This window comes from Bos indicus, chromosome 4, assembly GCF_029378745.1.
Source record: "Bos indicus isolate NIAB-ARS_2022 breed Sahiwal x Tharparkar chromosome 4, NIAB-ARS_B.indTharparkar_mat_pri_1.0, whole genome shotgun sequence".
In the NCBI taxonomy this organism is placed as follows: Eukaryota; Metazoa; Chordata; class Mammalia; order Artiodactyla; family Bovidae; genus Bos; species Bos indicus.
In genome coordinates this window covers 108110021-108127538 of record NC_091763.1, presented here as the reverse complement: position 1 = coordinate 108127538, position 17518 = coordinate 108110021, and the positions used below count along the sequence as shown (strand labels likewise).

The 17518-nt window shown below is 38.8% G+C and overlaps 1 protein-coding gene across 4 annotated transcripts in view; it reads left to right on the top strand.

The window, feature by feature from the left end:
• The window catches only part of TPK1 (thiamin pyrophosphokinase 1), a 384981-nt gene extending 367711 nt beyond the window's left edge, over positions 1-17270 (top strand). For 3 of the 4 annotated variants that reach the window (XM_019959243.2, XM_019959244.2, XM_019959242.2), the window contains exon 9: positions 16319-17270. In XM_019959243.2, coding sequence (XP_019814802.1) covers positions 16319-16437 — 119 coding nt within the window. In that variant the 3' untranslated portion in view covers positions 16438-17270. Of the gene's footprint in view, positions 1-15100; positions 15274-16318 lie in introns of all 4 variants that reach the window. The other variant, XR_011566131.1, reaches the window with a different exon arrangement.
• Positions 17271-17518: the final 248 nt, after the last annotated feature.

Below are 17518 nucleotides of genomic sequence, written 5' to 3'. Positions count from 1 at the left end.
CATTACATAGAGAAAACCCTAACAACTTCACCAAAAACCTGTTATAACCAATAAATGAATTCAATGAAGTTGTAGGATACAAAAAAATCAATACAAACATTTGTTGTGCTTCAATATACTAATAATAAATTATCAGAAAGAGGAACTAAAAAAATTTTCATTTATAATTTCATCAAAAAGAAAACCTATATATTAAATGCCTAAATAAATTTAACCCAGGAGGTGAAAGATCTCCACACTGAAAACTGTAAGACATAGTTAGAAGAAATTGAATAAGACTAAAATAAATGGAAGGGGATGACAGAGGAGGAGATGGTTGAATGGCATCACCAACTCAATGGACATGAGTTTGAGCAAGCTCCAGGAGATGATGAAGGACAGGGAAGCCTGGTGTTCTGTAGATGGGGTCGCAAAGAGTTGGACATGACTGAGTAACTGAACAACAGCAACAAAATACATGGAAAGATATTCCATTAATAGAATAATTATTATTGTTAAAATGCCTATACTACTCAGAACAATCTGCAGATTCACTGCAGTCCCTATCAAAATTCCAGTGGCATTTTTCACATAGAACAAACAATCATACAATGTATATGGAACCACAAACAATCATACAATTTGTATGGAACCACAAAAGACCTCAAATTGCCAGAGCAATCTTAACAAAGCCAGAAGCATCATGCTTCCTGATGTATATAACAAAGCTGTAATAATCAAATAGTATGATATTGGCATAAAAGAAGACACGCAGATCAGTGGACCCAAACAGCCCCCAAAATAAACCCATGCATATATGGTCAACTAATTTTTGACAATAAAGCCAAGAATACAATGGAGAAAGAAATGCTGTAGGGAAAAGAAGATGGCCACATGCAAAAGAATGAAACTGGACCTCTATCTTACACCATACACAAAAATGAACTGAAAATGGATTAAAGGTTTTAACATAAGACCTGAACCCATAAAACTCCAAGAAGAAAACGTACAGAAAAAGCGGCTTGCCATTTACTTGGCAATGATTTTTTTTTTTTTGATTTGACCCCAAAAGCAAAGACAACAGAAGCAAAAAATAACAAATAAATGGGACCACATTAAACTATAAAAAGCCTCTGTGCAGGAAAGGAAGCCATCTTCTGCAGAGGAAACCATTAACAAAATGAAAACTCAGCCTACTAAAAGGGAGGAAATATTTGCCAATCATAGATATGGTATTAATGTCTAAAATATGTAAAGAACTCACACAACTCGATAGTAAAAATCCAAACAATCCAATTAAAAAATGGGCAGGGGATCTGAATAGCCTTTTCTCCTAATCATCAGGGAACTGCAAATCAAAGCCACAGTCAGTTACATTCACCTCATACCTGCTGGACTCCTCTTCTTATCAAAAAAGATAGCAAGTGTTGCTGAGGCTGTAGAGAAAAGGGAACCCTTGCGCATTGCGGTGCAGCCACTATGGAAAGCAGTACTGAGGTTCCTCCACAGATCGAGAATAGCACTTTGATCTAACCCAACAGTCCCACTTCTGGGCATTTAATCCAAGAAAAAGAAGGCACCAACTTGAAGGGCTGTCTTTGCCCTCATGTTCGCTGCAGCATTATTTGCAATAGTCAAGACATGGAAACAACTTTAACAACTTTGTGGCCGTCAATGGATAAATGGATAAAGAAAATGTGAGATTTTATACATACACACAGGAATATTATTCAGCCATAAAAAGAAGGAAATCGTGGCATTTGTAGCAACATGGATGGACCTTGAGGGCGTTATGCTAAGTGAAATGCATCCGACAGAGAAAGAAATACAGGGTGATCGGATTTATGTGTGGAATCTAAAACACTCAATAAAAACCAGTCTCATATACAAAGACCATACCAGTGATTGCCAGAAGTCGGGGGGTGGGGTGAAAGGATGGGAGAAATGCGTGAAAGTGATCACCAGGTGCAGCCATAAAATAAATGAGTCATGGGGATGTGATAATATAGCATAGTGACCGCAGTTAACAACGCATAGTGAGTTGAATATTTGACACTTGCTAAGAGAGTAGAAGTTTCATGTACTCTACACATCAAAACTAGAAACAGTCTGACTTTCTGCCTTCAAGAAAATGAAAAAGCAATATATCAATTTAATTTTTGAAAATTTTCAAGAGCCACCATAATATAAATGCCATTTTATAACAGCATAATATAAATGCTGTTTTAATAATAATACTCGTACTCCGAGTTCCTATTTTAAAATGTAAATTAGCAATTTTAAATAGATAGTCTGTCTCACCTATGTACATAGGGACATTTTTTAAATCTGTAGTTCAAAAAAGTAAAAGTGTAAAGACCAATTACAGAGAATTGGTTTTAGAGGCAGATGGTTTGCTTTTCTGCTAACAAAACCTGAGTCACATTTTCTTAATGTACAGCCATTACTCTAAATAGGCTGAGCATCTTCAGAGAATAATTGATGGATATAGAGCATACAGTGGTTCCATTATGTCTGAAATAGTTAATGATGTCCAGTAAGTCTAATTAGCTGCTAGAACTTGACCTAATATTCCAAGATGGTAGGGAACCTAGAGATTCATCATAATAGGTTCATTAAACATGTGTCTGTATAGAAGAGACAGTATTCCTTTAAGTCTTGAGAGCGGTTGTATCGGTCTCACTAAGTCATCCACTTCCGCTGCTCTGTCAGGCTACTGACAGTTCTGCACTTCAGGGGAAAAGACCAGCATCAGTTCTTTTTTTTTTTTTTTTTAGAACGCTTCAAAGTATTGCTTTAACCTCCCTTAGTAACATGTGTCTAACAACTTTTATGATCATCATAGCCTGTGGATTTAACCTCTTGAGCTTCATTTTCCTCATCTGTAAATTGCAGATAAAAACCCTCTGTACCTTGAACACAGTAAGTGCTCAGATAATGTCTTGAATGAAGGAGAATTACTCCATCCGAAATACCACTTCTTTGCCAAGCATCTCCCACACAAAGCTTGTTCACTTCCTTCTCTTTTACTCCCTCAGTTTTATTGGATTTTAGATATGTTTGCATTACCTTTTTAATAATTTCTTAAACTTACAGATTTTGGGGAAGCCAGGTTTCTGGGGGATGGGATGTCTATGGCCTCCCATTAGAATATACAACCCATTTTGGATCCAACCTCATTAGCTCCTGCCTCACGCTTCCATCCCATCTCCTGAATCAGACTATATACACATCTTTACCTTTTACTAAAAGGTAAAGACCTTGAAGGCATACACATTCATGTCTGTATCCTTAGTGCCAGCACAGGGTCTATAACCTTCATAATTACATGTCAAACACATAAGTTTATACATGTATGCAGACGACACCTGAAACGATTTTAAGTACCACACATAACCTAGCCTGGCAGAGTTTATCTCATTTTGTGTATCAGCTGGCTATAAACTAGTAGCTGAATTAAGGCATTTGCTAATTGTTCAAATCATGACATCTCTCTCTCTCTTTTTTTTTTTTCATTTTAAAAGACTGTTAAGGTAGGAGAGGAAATTCTGATCTTATTGGCAGAATAACAGAAGAAAGCAAAAGGGATGAAAATTTCTTGAATACTTATTATGTGTTAGAATTTTGACTGTATAATCTGTACAGCTCCTCTGTGAAGTAGACATGATTATCCACACTTTGCACATATGAGGAAACTGAAGTTGGAAAGTTAAATAACCAAGTTCATAGAACTAGAGAGTGGGAGAGCCATGGTTTAATCCTAGGTCTGACCTACTAACATCATGAAGGGGCTCACAGGTTTTGACAGCGAGATGCCTCCTTGGTGGCATCTAAGCAGAACGGTCACACAGGTGCAGAGGGATCAAGTGCTTGCCGCTCTTGCTTTCCTATGCTTGAGTGCTTCAGACGCCTCCAAAGGACTCCCTTACACACTGTCACCCACTTCACAGGGGCTTCCCCAGTGGCTCAGCAGCAAAGAATCCGCCTTAAATGCAGGAGATGCAGGTTTGATCCCTGGGGCAACCCACTCCAGTGTTCTTGCCTAGAGAATCCAATGGACAGAGGTACCTGACGGGCCGCAGTCCATAGGGTTGCAAAGAGCTGGACATGACTAAAGTGACTAGCACACACGCACTCACCCACTTCAAAAGAACACAGCCTCACTCTTACAGAAGTGAGGTGGGCTGGAATCCAGGGCAAATGGCCCTCCTTCCCTCCAGCTGACGGGAAGAGAGCTGGATATTTGAATTCTGCCAGTTTGCCAACCTCGGCTTTGCAGTCTTCTGTCTTTCCAGCTTTGGGGAAAAGCTGTGGGACATCACTGAGAGCGATAGAATATTAAGTGCCTAGTTCTCATCCTTTGCTCCGGGAAAGAAAACTTTGAGATAATGGATGAAAATTATAAAATCAATTTTAATGTTGCCCATCTTTTTCACTTCTATTTCTCTAAAACATGAAAGTCTCAAAAGTCAGACTACGTTTCTGTGTTCCATAATATAATTCACATTAAATTTCACTGGAAGAGGAATTTAACCAGTCCTCACAAGCCAATATCCTTATTATCATTAGACTACGGTTTTTCCTTAAAACAATCGATGGTGATGTCTTTGAAGCTAATAGATAAGACACAACTTTTATATTCAAACAGAGCAAGCAATTTTAGGTTACGTTTATCACACATTACATCGTTGCTTATAGTCTCACATATAGCTATCACTTTTATTTTTTGTCTACAGTTAAAAACAGGCTTACTGGTTGTCTTAGAACAACTATATTTAGTTCCTCTGTACAAACAAAAATGGAAAAAGTTTTGAATTTGAGTGTTTTAAATGTTGAATTGAAATTAAATGTTCAGCCAGCCAGTCCTCTGGGGTAGAAATGAAACAGTAATCTGTGAAGGAGTGACATCGTGAAGATGGAAACATGGGTCAGTCTCCACTTCAGTCGCCTTCACAAGAAGCCCTAACAACTGTCCACACACAAGACACCGTTGTGACAATCCCAGAAGGCAAGGGTGAGGCTGAAGCCCCCTCCTGCACATGGAATCCGAGGGGCCTGTCCTCCAGCCGCACCTGTAGTGCTACTCGAGCAGAGAACAGGACCAGTGTGTCTCACCTTCTGCGCTGCAAAACCAGCAACTGTCTGGCCAGAGGATCTGGTGCACAGTTAGGTCCTTAAACAACGGGCTGTGCGGACAGGGGCCCGTTCGGCAGTCCTGGTCAAGCAGGCGAGCCAGTTCATAACCACAGCTCTGACAAGTACAGTGCCCAGTCCTGCCCACCCAGGCGGCCTGACCAGAGAGCCCAGGCAACCACAGAGCGCCCCCTGTGTCTTGTGAACCAAGCCAGCAGTCCTGTCCAGCCACAGCACACACCCTACAACTTCAGCGCTCAGGCAGTGGCCTTGCCCACAAAGACCACCCTGATGGCAAGCCCCACCTGTCCAAGGGGTCTGCCAGCTCACATGTCCACAATCCCAAGCTGAGCCGACTGGAAGGACTGTCTGCCAAATGTAACCTGTTAAGTCTAGAAGAAGAGACTGTTTACTCAAATGTGCAGATACCAGTGTAAGAAAGCAGGGATCAGGAAAAATCAGGTAAACATAGTAGTACCAGTGGAATCTATTACAGTAAAATGCCAACAAAGGACCCTAAAGAAATGGAAATCCATGAAATTCAAAGAATTCAGAATGATCCTCTTAAAGAAGTTTAGTGAACTATAAGAAGACAGATAATGAAATCGGGGGGAAAAATGCATGAACAAAATGAGATCAACAAAAAATGGGAACCATCAAAAATAAACCAAACAGAAGTCCTCTATCTAAAGAATATAATGACTGAACTCGAAAAATTCAGTAGAGAGCTTTAAAATCAGAATTGACCATGCAGTAGAAAGAAGCAATGACAGGGCATTTGAAATTATTCCATCAGAGGAAAAGAGTTGAAGAAAGCCCTATGTGATTATGGGACACTATCAAAAGAAACAGTATCTGCATTATGTGTACCCCAGGATGATAAAGGGGCAGAAAATATATAAAAGCAATGTGTGCTGGGCTTAATTGCTCAGTCAAGTCTGACTCTTTGCGAATCCATGAACTGTAGCCCACCAGGCTCCTCTGTCCATGGGGATTCTCCAGGCCAGAATACTGAGTGGGTTGCCATGTCCTCCTCCAGGGGATCTCCCCAACCCAGGGATCAAACCCAGGTCTCCTGCATTGCAGGCAGATTCTTTACCATCTGAGCCACCAAGGAAGCCCATATAAAGCAATACTTGCTGAAAAATAAGGAGAGAAGTGGACATTTGGATTCATGAGGCCCAAAGGACATCAAATATCAATAGAGTGACCCAAATAGTTCTAAAAGTCAGTGACAAAAAAGACTTTTCAAAGCAGCGAGAGAAAGGAACACATTATATTTAAGGTAATTCACATAATGGGCAGATTTCTCAAAAGAAATTTATCAGGCCAGGAGAGAATGGGATAATATATTCAAAACATTGGAAGAAAAAAATCTGTCAACAATTCTATACCTGGCAAAGCTGTCCTTCAGAAATGAAGGCATAATTGGCTGAACAAACAAAAGCTGAATGAGTTTATCACCACTAGGCCTGCCTTACAAGAAATGCTAAAGGGAGTTCTTCACGCAGAAATAAAACGATGCTTATTTACATCATAAAATCAGATGAACATGGGTATATAACTTCCTGGTATTGGTAAATAATCAAAACCAGATTATTTAATTTGGTAATAGTGGCACATATTTCTCTTACAACTCTGGTTTAAAAGTTTAAAAAAGTATTAAGAAGCCGTAACTCCTACAGTTGTTACTGTATACACAATATAAAAAAATACGTAAACTGTAACATGTGACAGAGGACAAAGTAAACTGTAATTGCAGAAATGCTACTGAAGTTAAGTTGTCATCAGCTGAAAATAGGATATCATAATTGTAAGATGGTTTATATAAGGCTCATGGTGACCACAGAGGAAAAGCTTGTTACACAAAAGATCATGAAAAAGTGAAAGTATACCGGTACAAAAAGTCATCATCACAAAAAAAGGCAGCAGGATAAGAAGCAAGGAACAGCGGCACTACAAAACAGCAAAGTAACAAAACAGGACCAGCAGTAATTACTTTAACCATAAGGGATAAAATTCTTCAATCAAAGACACAGAATTGGCTGACGGACTTAAAAAGCGAAATAAAAAAAATACACTGCCCACAAAAAGGTTCACTTTAAAGACACAGACTGACTGAAAGGACGAAAAAAAGGTATTTCAAGCAAATGCCAACCAAGAAAACAAAGGTAGCGTTGCTGCCCCAAAGTCTGGCTTTTTCTACCCACCGAAGCTCAATAAAAATTACAGAGACAGTCTGGACGACATAGAAAGGTGCCTTTAATTCTCAGCCGGCAGAGAGGGGAACACAGTAGGCTTCTCCCTCAAGAAATGTGCTCCCACTCCATGAGGAGTCTAGGGGCTTATATAAGGTGAAGGCTCACCATCAGGGATCGGTGATGAGGAACAAAGGTGTTTGGATCTTGTCTTCTTCCTCTTGCATTGTTTCAAAACCAGTCATAGACTGGTGTCAGTACCCCAGTAGCTGAGTCTGACGATTCCATGGCTCTGCAGCCTTCTTTCTGATGGGTAACTACAAGACAAGAGACTGCTGTAAAGATGAGCACCAGTTACAGGACGTATTTGGCATAGAGTCTAAGAGCAATAGGTGCGAAACATACAGCTCATACAGAGTTAGGGGACAGAATAGCAGACTTAGTTATAGACATTCAGAGTTAGGAGCAGATAAAGTGAAAACAAAAAACTACGAATGTTCAGGCCTTGCTCACTGTTTTGTTTATCTTCTTTGATCTCAAGAAAGGGAAAGAATAAAAACTTAATTCCTCTTTTTTCCTTTCCACTGCAAGAGTAGCCATACTCATATCAGGAAAAATAGACACTAATCTAATTCCATTTGAGTTATTTCAAATCCTAAAAGATGATGCTGTAAAAGTGCTGCACTTAATATGCCAGCAAACTTGGAAAACTCAGCAGTGGCCACAGGACTGGAAAAGGTCAGTTTTCATTTCAGTCCCAAAGAAAGGCAATGCCAAAGAATGCTCAAACTACCACACAGTTGCACCCATGTCACACGCTGGCAAAGTAATGCTCAAAATTCTCTAAGCCAGGCTTCAACAGTACATGAACCATGAACTTCCAGATGTTCAAGCTGGATTTAGAAAAGACAGGAACCAGAGATCAAATTGCCAACAGCTATTGGATGAAAAAAGCAAGAGAGTTCCAGAAAAACTTCTGCTTTATTGACTACGCCAAAGCTTTTGACTGTGTGAATCACAACAAACTGTGGAAAATTCTGAAAGAGATGGGAATACCAGACCACCTGACCTGCCTCCTGAGAAATCTGTATGCAGGTCAGGAAGCAACAGTTAGAACTGGACATAGAATAACAGACTGGTTCCAAATCAGGAAAGGAGTTAAGTCAAGGCTGTATATTGTAACCCAGATTATTTAACTTATATGCAGAGTACATCATGCAAAATGCCAAGCTAGATGAAGCACAAGCTGGAATCAAGATTGCTGGGAGAAATATCAATAACCTCAGAAATGCAGATGATACCACCCCTATAGCAGAAAGTGAAGAGGAACTAAAGAGGAGAGTGAAAGTGAAAGAGGAGAGTGAAAAAGTTGGCTTAAAGCTCAATATTCAGAAAACTAAGATCATGGTATCTGGTCCCATCACTTCCTGGCAAATAGACGGGGAAATAATGGAAACAGTGAGAGACTTTATGTTTGGGGGCTCCAGAATCACTGCATATGGTAACTGCAGCTATGAAATTAAAAGATGCTTGCTCCTAGGAAGAAACCTATGACCAACCTAGACAGCATATTAAGAAGCAGAGACATTAGTATGCCGACAAAGGTCCATCTAGTCAAAGCTATGGCTTTTCCAGTATGGATGTGAGAGTTGGACTATAAGGAAAGCTGAATGCCGTAGAACTGATGCTTTTGAACTGTGGTGTTGGAGAAGACTCTTGAGAGTCCCTTGGACTGCAAGGAGATCCAACCAGTCCATCTGAAAGGAAATCAGTCCTGAATATTCAGTGGAAGGACTGATGCTGAAGCTGAAACTCCAATACTTTGGTCACCTGATGCGAAGAACTGACTCCATGGAAAACACCCTGATGCTGGGAAGGATTGAAGGCAGGAGGAGAAGGGGACAATAGAGGATGAGATGGTTGGATGGCATCACCGACTCAATGGACATGAGTTTGAGTAAGCTCCAGGAGTTGGGGATAGACAGGGAAGAAGCTTGGCATGCTGCAGTCCGTGGGGTTGCAAAGAGTCAGACACGACTGAGCAACTGAGCTGAACTGAAGCTAAAAATTATAAAAAGAATGTCACTATATAACGATAAAGGGGTCATTCCATCAAGAAGATATACCAATTGTAAATATTTAGGCACCCACCCAACATTAGATCACCTAACTATATAAAGCAGAACTACAAGGAGAAATAAACAGAAATTAACAACAAATAGTTGGGGACTTTAATGCCCCATGGTTAATAATGGGGGCTTCCTGGTGGCTCAGCTGGTAAAGAATACATCTGCAATGTGGAAGACCTGGGTTTGATCCCCGGGTTGGGAAAATTCCCCGGAGAAGGGAAAAGCTACCCACTCCAGTATTCTGGCCTGGTGAATTCTATGGACTATATAGTCCATGGGGTCACAAAGACAGATCATCTAGACAGAAAATCAGTAAGGAAACAATGGATTTGAACAATACTTGACTAAGTTGTAACAGACATACACAGAATATTGTGTCTAATAACAGCAGGATACACATTCTTCTCAAGTGCACTCAGAACATTTTCTAGCATGATCATATGTTAGGTCACAAAACAAGTTTTAGCAAATTCACAAAGACTGGAATCTTATCAAATATCTTCTCTGACCACAATGGTATGAAACTGGAAATCATAACAGAAGGAAAACTAGAAAACTTGTGAATACATGGAAGTTAAATACTTAACACTGTCCTGAAAAACCAACAGATCAAAGATGAAATTACATGAAAAAAGGTATATTGAGACAATTGAAAATAGAACCAAAACATACAGACTTATAAGATACAGCAAAAGTAGGTCTCAGAGGAAAGTTTATATCTATAAATGTGTACCTCAAGAAAATAGATCTCAAATAACCTTTTACACCTCAAGAATCCAGAACATGAAGAACAAACTAAGCTTAAAGTTAGGCAGAAAAGGAAATCGAGTTTAGAGCATTAAAAAATGAAAGAGACTAGAAAACCAATTGGGAAAGAATTAATAAAACTAAGGTCTGGTTCTTTGAAGAAATAAATATTTGTTTATTGAGATAAACCAAGGGGAAGAGGGAGATTTTCTGATAATATAGAAATACAAAGGTTCATAAAGAAGCTTCAGTGACCAACCATACACCAACAACAAAAACAGTAGATAAATTACTAGATACACAGAACCTATCATGACTCAATTAGGAAGAAATAGAAAATCTGAACAAACCAATTACTAGGAGAGTATTGAATCAGTAATCAAAAATCTCATGAAAAAGAAAAGTCCAGGACCAGATGTCTTCTCACTGATAAATTTTACCAAACATTTGAAGAATAATTAACACCAATCCTCAAAATATCCAAAAATATTGAAGAAGAGAGAATACTTCCAAACTCATGTCACAAGGCTAGCATTTCCCTGACACCAAAGCCAGATAAGGACACCTCAAAAAAACAAAACTACAGACCAATATCCGTGATAAACATAGGTGCAAAATTTTTCAACAAAACAGCCAACCCAATTCAGCAGCACATTAAAAGGATCATACACATTGACCAAGCAGGATTCATTCCTGGAGGCAAGAACAGTTCAACATATGCATACCAATAAATTCGGTATGTCACACTAACAGAATGAAAGATAAAAATCATATGATTATCTCAATAGATGCAGGAAAAGTTTCGACATAATTTAACATCCGTTCATTATAAAAAGTCTCAACAAACCAGCTGGAGGAAAGAGATGCACCTCAGTACATAAAGGAAGGCCACGTATATCAAGCCCCCCCTAATGCCATACTCAAAGGTGAAGGACTAAGGACGGTTCCCCCAGGACCAGAAACAAGACAAGGATGCCCACTCTCATCACTTCTAGTCAACAGCACTGGAAGTCCAAACCAGAGAAATCAGGCAAGAAAAATAAGTCTTCCAAATTGGACAGGAAAACATAAATTTGTTTGTAAATGGCATGATTTTATGTATGCTGCTGCTACTGCTAAGTCGCTTCAGTCATGTCCGACTCTCTGTGTGACCCCATAGATGGCAACCTCCCAGGCTCCCCGTCCCTGGGATTCTCCAGGCAAGAACACTGGAGTGGGTTGCCATGTCCTTCTCCAATGCATGAAAGTGAAAAGTGGAAGTGAAGTCGCTCAGTCGTGTCCGACCCTCAGCGACCCCATGGACTGCAGCCTTCCAGGCTCCTCTGTCCATGGGGTTTTCCAGGCAAGAGTACTGGAGTGGGGTGCCATTGCTTTCTCCGATTTTATGTATGAAAAAGCCTAAATACTCAATCAAAAAAACTGTCAGGTCAACAATGAATTCAGTAAAGTTGCAGGATATGAAATTCAAGATACATAAATCAAAAATATTTCTATATACTAACAATGACTTATCTGGGAAAAAAAAAAAACTCTCATTTACAATAGTATCAAGAACAGTAAAATACTTAGCAATAAATTTAACCAAGGCGCTGAAAGATCTCTACATTGAGAACTATAATACAGATGAAAGAAATTGAAGAGTAAAATAAATGAAAAGACACTCCATGATCATGAATTGAAAGAACATTGTTAAAATAGCTGTACCACTTAAAGCCACCTATAGATTCAATCCCCATCAAGATTCCAATGGCATTTTTACAGAAGAAAAAAAAATCCTAAAATTCATATGAAACTACAAAAAAAAAAAAAAACCCTAAATAGCCAAAGCAATACTGAGAAAAAAACAACAATGCTGGAGGCATCACAGTTCCTGAATCCAAACTATACTATATTAAGATAGAATAACATAAGCATTGCGCTCAGTCACTCAGTGTCCAGCTCTTTGCAACCCCATGGACTGTAGACCACCAGGCTCCTCTGTTCATGGGGATTCTCCAGGCAAGAATACTGGAGTGGGTTGACACGCCCTCCTCCAGGGGATCTTCCCAACCCAGGGATCGAAACAGGTCTCCTGCATTGCAGACAGATTGTTTACCGTCTGAGCCACCAGGGAAACAATAAAAGCATTATGCTACTGGTATAAAACAGATACATAAACAATGAAGCAGAATTGAGAACCAACGCATATACAGTGAGCTAATACAAAAAGAGCCAAGAATACTCAGTGGAGAAAAACTGTCTAATAAATGGTGCTGGGAAGTTGGATATTCACATGTAAAAGAGTGAAATTAGATCCCTATTTTTACATCACTCCCCAAAAATTAACTCATAAAGGATTAAGACATTAAATAAAACCATAAAACTCCTGGAAGAAAACAGGAATAATGCTTCGTGACATGGGTCTTGGCAATGATTTTTTGCATATGATATCTAAAGCACAGGGAGCAAAATAAAAAACAAGTGGGACTACATCAAACTAAAAAGCTTCTGCACAGCAAAAGAAACAATAACAAAACAAAAAGACAACCAAAGCAATGGGGTCAGATATTTGCAAATCATACTGAGAAGAGGTTAATATTCAAAATATATAAAGACCTCCTAGAGCTGAAGAAAACCAATGGTCAAAGGACCTGAATAAACATTTTTCCAAGAAGACATACAGAAGGCCAACAGACGTATGAAAAGGGTAGTTTACATCACTAATCAGGGAAATTAACTCAAAACCACACTAAGTTATCACCTTATACCTATTAGACTGGCTGTCATCAAAAAGATGAGAGAACAAATTCTGGAGAAGACATGGAGAGAAAGGAACCTTTGTGCACTGTTGCTGGGAATGTATATTGGTACACCCACCATGCAAAACAGTATGGAGGTTTCTCAAAATTAAACATAAATCTACCATATTACCAGCAATTCCACTTCTGGGTGTATATCCAAAGGAAGCAAAATCCCTACATCCAAAAATAACTGCACTCCTGTCTTCATTACAGCATTACTTATAATAGCTAAGATATGGAAACAAGCTAAGTGTCCATCAACAGACAGATAAAGAAAATGTGGTGTATAGTGGAATACTGTTGAGTCATTAAAAGGAAACCCTGCCATTTGCAACAGTATGAACAGACCTTGAGGGTATTATGCTAAGGGAAATAAGAAAGATATATACTATATGATCTCACTTATACATGGTATCTGAAAGACTCAGATTCATTGAAAAAATATCAGATTTGTGATTGCCAGACTCAGGGAGTGGAGAGAATGAGATAAAAGTGATCAGAAGATACAGACTTCCAGTTGTAAATAAGTACTGACTATGTAATATACAACATGGTGAGAATCCTTGCCGACGCTGTATGGTATATTTGAAAAGTAGTAAGAGGACAGACATTATAAAGTTCTCATCACAAGGGAAAAAATGTAATTATATAAGGTAATGGATGTTAACTAAACTTATTTTGTAAATCATTTCATTATACAGTATTATATGTCAATTTTCTCAAAACTAGAGGAAAAAATAATAAAAAGTAATTTGTTTTATTGCTGTCTACAGGAAGTTATCTCTCTGCCAATCTTATGTATTTTATTTCATGATTGACCCTCAGACATTTGGGGAGAGGGGAGTTCAGTATTAATTTCAAATACTTTATTAAAATATTTTCTTTTCTTCTAAAAGAGACTTGAATGTTTTGTCTAAAAGCATAATTCTTTGGAAAAAAACATACTCCAAAATAACTGTAGCGATAGAGTAAACTGAATTTCATGATTTTGTGTATTCAGTTTATTTATCTTTGTTTTCTGTCATTTTTATTCTACTTTTCATAGAGGTGGAGACAAATGAAGTTCATTGTAACCTTTCTATTAATTGTAACCATTGTTACGTTATGGTTACAATATGTAACCACTGTTATGGAATTGTAACCATTGTATCTGTGTCCCCCTAAATTGATGTATTGAAGCCATAATCCCCAACGTGACAGTATTTGGAGCTGGAGCCTTTGGGAGATAATGAGAACCTCATGGGACCCTCATAATGGGATTAGCACCCTTACAAAAAGAGGAAGAGATTTCTCTTCCATGTGAGATTTCTCCACCATGTGAGAATACAGCAGGAAGGCAGCTGTCTGTAAACCGGCCAGGAAGAGGGGTCTTACCTGAACCAGCCAGGCTGGTACCCTGGTCTGGGGCTTTCCAAGCCCTGAATTACGAGAAATCATGTCTGCTATTTAAACCACTCAGCCTATGCATTTTGTTATAGCACCCAAAACCAACTGAAACATGTTTAATAACTGATCCTGGTGGAATTTTAAACATTACGGAAAAAAAGAAGGAAAACCTGATGTATAAGATTGGATAAAAATGGCCCTAACTCAGATATTTCATGCAAAGTAAAAACTGTACATTCTCATGTCCTAATAAAGCTATTGCAGTTCTTTTCCTATTTAAAAATTATTTAGGATGCAACAATGTCTTAGAAAAACCTATATATATAATATAGTTGTCTACCCAGGATAATCCAAAGTCCCTACTCTGCCTTCAGAAAGGAATTTGTGTGCAACAGCAAACTAGAGAAGTAATTTTGTACTCCTGTTCTTTGAGGCCAGGTACAAACTAGGATTTTAACCTAATTAGTGACCAGAATCTTAAACGCACTGAGTCCATGTGGGTTGTGTGTACTCAGTGCTTCACTGGGGAGTTTCCAGCTCTAAAGCTAGTCCTCTGAAGCCCCCTAAATTGCCTTTCTGAATAAATGGTATGAAATGTGTGAACTGTTCCCCAACCTTTAGGAGAACAAGGCTTCTTTCCTTAACAGACTTCCTGTGACTCCCTCCACAACCATCACCCTAACCCTCTGTATATGTAGTTATGCCTAGATTTGTAAATTTAATGTGTACGTTTATTCATATCATTCAGAAACCTCATCTAAGAAAAGCTCCAGATTACCGGAGAGGCAAAAACACTGAATTGCCTCTTAGGGCAACAGTCGCATGAGGCTGACTCTGCATTCCTGCAGTTTCAGTTTGTAACTTCCTGTTTGCATTAGTAAACGTGTTGACAACTATGAAAAAGAAATAGTTTGACTTCTAGTAAGTAACCTGTGTGAACTGGTAATACTGATGATATATTATCCTGTAATACTGTTTCTGAATTTTTAAACTGCTTTTTCAAGATTTTCTCAGAAGGATAACAGGCTCCCTCTAGCGGGGAGTGACCATTATAATTGAATTATTTTATTTACTTCAAAGTTGTGCAACTTCATAGTTGCACTTTGTCGGAAGGAAAAGAGGCCTTTTCTGGCTCTTGACATTTGTTTATTTCTCTGCATAACATTTATTTTTCCCTTTCTGATTTCTTCTGATTATATCAGGGCATGTTAACAGGACAGTCATGTCGATAATGTGAACTGCTCTTTTATAAGCAAAGGGAAATGAGGTTACCAATGGATTCCTACATGTTAACTTCAGCAAACTTTTGTTAGGAAATATATATATATACTTGTGTACAGATTTATGTAATTTATAAATATATAAATTTTAATAATACAACATCACTCCAAAACCTTTGACAATTAAGTAATGACCTGGAAGTCTGCTTTTTGACCTCTGAGTTCCAATTAATTTTACACAAAGCAAGCCTTGTTCACTTTGGCTTGTCTTTCTTTATGAGGGAAAAAACAACCCAAATCCTATACTGTTTTTTTTTAAATAATTAGTTTTCTGTCCCATATCATTTATACTCAAAACTAAAACTACCTTTTTATAGAGCTTAAGTAAATATTAAAATGTTAATTCTGAATCATCAAAAAAATTAAAATTGTACCCAGGCAAGAAAGTAAGTAACCTATTACAGAAATGGATGTTGGTTTTACAATTGGTAAAGAAGAAAAAGAAAACACTTCACTGAAATTTAGTGTTGAGACTGACATATTCCGCAAATGGATAAACAGAGTAGCCCACTCTAGGAGGAGTGGTCACAGCAAGTTATAGAAACTTTCAGCTTTAGAATCTCACTTACAGATTGTCTATTAATTCCAAGTGTGTGCTTAACTGCTTTTTGGTAACTCTCAACAAAGTCATTCTACGCGGAGGGAAGTTGGCTCTCACCAAACCTTTGCTTCTCACGTCCTTACAGCACATCAGATGCTTGGCTTTGGAACACTAGTCAGCACGTCCAACACCTACGACGGATCTGGTGTTGTGACTGTAGAGACGGACCATCCCCTGCTCTGGACCATGGCCATAAAAAACTGACCAGTGCTGACCTCCGTCGCTGTGCCTCTGACATACCTCATTTGCCAACAACATCATGCTCACCAAGAACAGTCCACCTTGGCTGGCAGGACTCTAAACCTGTCCCCTGGGAGGCCCGCTAGTTTTAAAGACTGTTCATGTTCTGATCATTCAGGGAGCACTGTAGATGACAGATTTCAGTTTTACTCTGACGGTGGTGGGGGGTGGGGTGGGGTGTCATTATTTAAAGTAAATATGCTGTATTAAATTCAGTTGGAAAACTAACGTGGGTCATGTCTCAAATTCAGTCCTGATCACTCTTATTAATCACTCCATGTACCCCCAGAAAACAGTTTGTAATTTTGAAGCTGAGAAAGCTCTGAGGTTCCGTACTGTCCAGCACATACACCTCCTCCTGTTGATCCTTAAACGCTTGCTTCTATGTCATAATGTTAGCTCTCTGTCTTCTGTGGACCTTTCACTGAAAAAAATAATTCCTTCTAGCTTGGGATGCTAGAACCGCACCATTTTATTCTGACCTTAACAGTTTGGGGTATTATCTTTTAATGATAAATAAAAAATCACTAGCCTGATTGTTAAAATTTAAAACAAGCAGAACGCACCCAGCTGCTGTACATGACACAAACCCAGTGTTGCTGTAAAGAATGAGAGCGGCCTCTGTCTCCTCTCTGGTGCTACGACAGCGGGAGGGTCGCGTTGTAAGTGGAGAATGAAAGCGGGGCCCGTTGAACCAGCCTGCGGTTGTGCATAATCATTAGAGATCATTTTTAATTATTTATGCAAATACATGTGAAACTGAATCCAGATGTGAAATAAAAATATTTAGTTATCAACGTGCCTGCCTGTGGTCAGTTTTTCAAGAAGACGTCTAATCCATTTTCTCACCTGTATTTTATGATGACCAGTCTTTCTTAATCAATGTTACATACCCACCCCCCAAATAAAAACTACTCAAAGGTTGATTCACAGCTGCAGTTCTTCACACACCTGATTTTCGAGAGCAACCTGGGGTGGTGGTGAATACTTTCTCTAGCCTCCACGGAAGTTACTTTCTAGAGCCCCCGGGCTGCATGTTCACACT